General features: G+C 37.0%; 1 protein-coding gene across 1 annotated transcript in view; it reads right to left on the minus strand.

The window, feature by feature from the left end:
• Syncrip (synaptotagmin binding cytoplasmic RNA interacting protein) overlaps window positions 1-5,085 on the minus strand; it is a 27,401-nt gene that overhangs the window by 16,872 nt on the left and 5,444 nt on the right. Inside the window, exon 6 of the mRNA XM_029481971.1 lies at window positions 4,880-5,083. Coding sequence (XP_029337831.1) covers window positions 4,880-5,083 — 204 coding nt within the window. The remainder of the gene's footprint in view (window positions 1-4,879; window positions 5,084-5,085) is intronic.

Genomic DNA, 5,085 nt, shown 5'->3' on the forward strand with positions numbered 1-5,085 from the left:
AAAAAAAGTCCCAATTTTATCTATGAATAGATAACACAACAGAGACAGTTTCTCGATGTTTGTGTATAACTAGACTGACATTTCAATTACATAGACATTCATCTTGATCAGATTTGTAACTCAAACAGAACCTCAAGATGTGACCCAAATNAGGACAATTTCTAGAGTATGTTCTATTGTATGTTTCTAAAGTATGTTCTATTGAGAAATTTAGGAAGAGCATGCTCATTCCCACTAAGTAGAAAAAAACTAAGTCAAGTTGAATTTTTATTTGTGTGTTTCAAACATTTCATTCCCTCTAAAATGTAGTTATTTTCATCTTAAAGTAGACCTCTAAATCCTCTGCACAATAATGATTTCCTATTTAGGTACTGGGGATAAGGCTCATCAGTTAAGAGCATCAGCTGCTTTCTAGAGGATCAGGGTTCAATTCCCAGCACCCACATGACAGCTACACATATATTCATATATGCCTATGCATGTATATTTATTCATGTATATATGTGTAGACATATATTACGTGTACTTTTATACATACATGTATAAACATATATATGTATCATTTTAAAAAGCATTAAATTGCAACTTCTATTTATCCAGAAGTAAAACNTTATGCCCCATTTAAAAACCTAGAAAGGTNGAAAGGTTAAGAATGAGAGTTCATAGACCAATCAAAAACNCTATATGGTCATCTACGTTAAATCTCTACATTAAGACTTAAAATATATTNTGTTTATTAATACATGATACATGTTAAAACTATATAAGTAAACTATAATAATACAATCTTAGATTGGACTTGTTAAACCATGGAGTTTTCTAAACTAAAACATCTCAGCCTATTCACTGGTACTCAAAATCATGTTAATAGGTTACATATTGTCACTATTTACCCTTTCTCTGTGGCTTCTTGAACTCATCTACAAGTGAAGAGTATGAGCAAAAAGGTAGTCTACAGGCATGGAAAGTTGGCCTGTTATTTAAGAGAACTGCGAGACTTTTTGCAGATGAACCAGGTTAAGTCCCTACATGAGTGGTTCATAGCTACCCGTAACTCAGTTTCACAGGATCAGACACCCTCGTGTGACTTCTGGTCACTAAAATTCTCTATTAGCTTTGCTTGAGTAAGTTGGCTCTTTGTCTTCATTTATGTGACTACTTCAACCTTTACAGGTTTGGGGTTTTTTGTTCTTATTGTTGATGTTGTTGTTTAGAGGCTAGAGAAATGGCTCAGTGGTTAAGAGCATCAACTTCTCTTCTAGATGACCCAAAGTTCAACTCCCAGCACCCACCTGGCAGCTCTCAATCCTCTGTTAACTCCAGTTCCAGGGGATCCGACACCCTCTTCTGGCCTCCACCGGCACCAGGCACACAAGTGGTACAGATTTACATGCAGGAAAAACACCCATACATGTAAAAAAAAAACTTTTTAAGCTACTTTATTGCCACCTAGCAAAAGTGGTGTTATTTTTATACCCCAAGCAAATGATGTTTTTAATGTGTTGTGTATACATATATATACAGTGTGCATGCAGTCTAGTTGATACTGGGTATCTTCCTTTATCAATTCTCATCTTTTGAGACTAGATTTCTCAGTGAATCTGTATGGAGCTCACAGACTAGAAATAGCTGGCAAACGAGCTAAAGAGATTCTCTGTTCCCATCCCCCAGGGCTTGCGATATACAAATTGATCACCAAGCCTGCTGTTTACATGGGTGCTGGTATAGCAACACTAGTAGGTCACTAAGTCCTCATCCTAGTCCTAGGAAGATAAGCTAAAGTATTTCTTTTTACAGTCCTTCATTTCACCTCAACTGACAAAAGTAAACTTTTNGCAGCTCAAAGGTTTGCCAGGCTACCAATGAATAGCTCCCTGCAGAGTTTTATCATTCCCTCTNAATGAGAAGCAGTCTTTTAAGAAGGAAAGCCATATTATCAAAAATTATTATCAAAAATAAAAATTCCTAAATTCCTGAATTCTCTTTAAAGAGATCTATTTTGTTTCAAGAAATATACTTTAAAGGTAAACCTACACATTCAATTTTACTCATTAGGACAGGACATAGATGCAAGCAATAGAGAACTCCAAAATGTACTTATTTTTCTCCTTGAGGTCTGTTTAAAAATGGTGGTGAGCATAGCAAATCTGAAAATCAGAAAGATGTACAAGTTTTTGATTTTGAACCAGTCATGGCGTTCTTGAGAGGTGGAGTCAGGAGGATCAGGAATACATAGCAAGTTCAAGGTTATCCTTGGGCTACAAAAAATCCTTTTAGTAAATTCTCAACTTTACAGTATTTCAAAATTATTAGTTTAGGTATGCTACGATTAGGCCATGATACTAAAGACTGAAANACCTACAGTCTACCAACCACTTTCTAATTGGATATAAGGCCACCTCCATCCAAGAGAATATAGGTCCAATACTATAAACCTGATCAGCTTGTCTACGCCTGAGGAGGTCATAGGCAGACCCAAAGATTTTGGCCATCTACTTATGTTTTGCTATGTAGACATTTAATAAAACTGTCTTCTAAACATTTATGGGTTTCATTTTAAATTTTGTTTTGTTCTTTTTTTCTTTTGACTATGTTGAATACAGATATCCAAACAGGCAGAAGATGGTGCTGGATCCCCTGGAGTCAATTACTGGAGATTTGTGAGCAACCCCATGGGATACCAGAAAATAAACTGGGATCCTCCAAAAGAACGTATGTGTCCTTTATTGCTGAGCCATCTCTCCAGGCTCCTAAAAATGTATGTTTATACCCATAAACTAGTGCTGCTCTCATCCTTGGGCATACAAACACCTTTTTGTTTGTTTGTTTGGTTTGGTTTTCTGAGACAGGGTTTCTCTGTGTAACCCCGCTGTCCTGGAACTNACTCTGTAGACCAGGCTAGCCTCAAACTCAGAAACCCGGCTGCCTCTGCCTCCCAAGAGTTGGGATTAAAGGTGTGTGCCACCATGCCTGGCCACAAACACATCTTACATAGCAACGCAAGATGCTTAATGGAGATTTCCTAACTGGTCAAGNTGCTGAGAATAAGTGACTGTTGACTGCTTGGTTCTAAATGGTACATAGTATCCCCTCTCCAAGGCTTAGGGGAAGCAGTACAGAATTGGGAGAAGACCATCAAGAGTTGGAAACTGGGGGGAGTGTTATGAAGCATGGACTTCTGGAAATGGTATATCCTTTGCAATCACAGATATGGAAGAGCTGAGGTCTCATGTACAAGACTGTGCCATCAAGGATGATGGAGGACTCAGGAGGTCCCAACTCTTCCCTGAAGTGCATTTGAAAGTTACCAGCTATAGTGAAGAAGGATGTCATTTTCTTCAGTGGTATAAAATAAGCACTTATTTCTCCAGAAAACAGCCTCCTGCTCATGCTAGGTAAGAAGAAGGGAGTCAGTGAGAAAGAAGGGTATGAAGCAGGGAAAGGAAAGGGGGGGGGTTAACAATGGTTATATTTTATATATAGGTATTGTCAAATCTTAAAAAAAAAAAAAAAAAAAAGACTGTAAAAATTCCAGATTTCAAAAATAAGATTAGAAGGATAGTGGTGTCTGCCTTTAGTCATAGCACTACAGAGGCAGAGACAGGAGAATCTCTGAGTTCCAGGGCAGCCAGAGCTATAGAGTATGACCTAGTATCCAAAACAAAAACAAAAACCTCACAAAACTAAAGGACTTCTAAGTCAAATATCCTGTTTTATCCTCTTTAAAATTTTTCAGAAGAAATCAACCTAAATATTTTAAATGTTTAGATTCCACAAAACAGATTAGCCAAATTTAACAAATATGATAGTGAGTCGTCCACAGAAAATGATACAACCAGGTCTGTGGAGGAAGAGGCAGAAAGATCTCTGGGAGTTTGAGGCTACCCGGCCTAAAACAAGGGCACGTAGGCCAGAGCAACATAGCAAAAAAGTAACATATTTAATTAAGTTTTAATTAACCCCNGAACTTAAACTTTTTTATAATCCTTAATGCAATTTCTCCAATGTACACACTCCTTTGCTTGCTCTCAAGTTAATAGCTTTTCTTTCTTTGATTACTGTTGTTGGTGCTGGGGTGTGTTGTTTACTTGTGTGTATTCCTATTGGGTTTCTCACCACACCAGGCTGGCCTCAATCATGACAATCCTCGTCTCAGTACAGAAATTCAGTTACCTTGCTCAATCTTTTTGAGTCACAGAATTAAAAGAAAATTAATGTTATATAAACCTAATTTTGAACATGTTTAAATGTTAAGAAATAAAAATTAGGTTCTCAAACATCTGGTTGTTTCTAAATCAAACATTCCCACTCACAAAAAATAAAAAATCTTTTATGTTCCTATCTAGAAATATATCTTCTGTGATTTTTTTTTTAATTGTACTATCTTTTTATTTTAAATATATGAGTGTTTGGCCCACATATTTGTACACCACATACATGCCTGGTACCTCCAGAAGAGGGCATCAAATTCCCAAAAACGGGTTACAGATGGTTTTGAATTGCCCTGTGGGTACTCAAGAGTTGAACCTGGGGCCTTGGGAAGAGCAGCCAATGTTTCTAATAGCTGTCCTATTTGTTTATTTACTTATATATTCAAAGTATAAGGGTGTTTTTGTTAATTTCTGATGAATGAAAAATGTGGTCCAGTGGGGGGCGGGGGAGGGGGAATCTTTGGAAGCCACATCATTTTTAATTCCTTTAAATTTACACAGAACTTCTCAAAGCCAGATGCATTAACTAGAAATTTTGTACCACCATCTTATAGATTCTGAATATTATCAAATATTTCTATGATATATACATAGGAAAATAAAAGGCACCCCAAAGGAAAAAAAAAAAACCACCAGATAAGACACATAAGAAAAACCTGACATTAAGCATGGGGGGGAAAAAAAAACCAACTTACCAGTTTAACAGCCTCTTGTGCTGCTTCTTTTGTACAAAAAGTGACAAACGCATAACCTCTGTTGAGACCAGTGAGCGGATCCATCATTAAACGAAGATCCCATATAGGTCCAGCTTTCTCAAATAATGGAAGAAGCTCATCCTCAAACAGATCTCTGGGGATCTTCCCCACAAATATCT

The sequence above is a fragment of the Mus caroli genome, chromosome 9 (genome assembly GCF_900094665.2).
Source record: "Mus caroli chromosome 9, CAROLI_EIJ_v1.1, whole genome shotgun sequence".
Classification (NCBI taxonomy): Eukaryota; Metazoa; Chordata; class Mammalia; order Rodentia; family Muridae; genus Mus; species Mus caroli.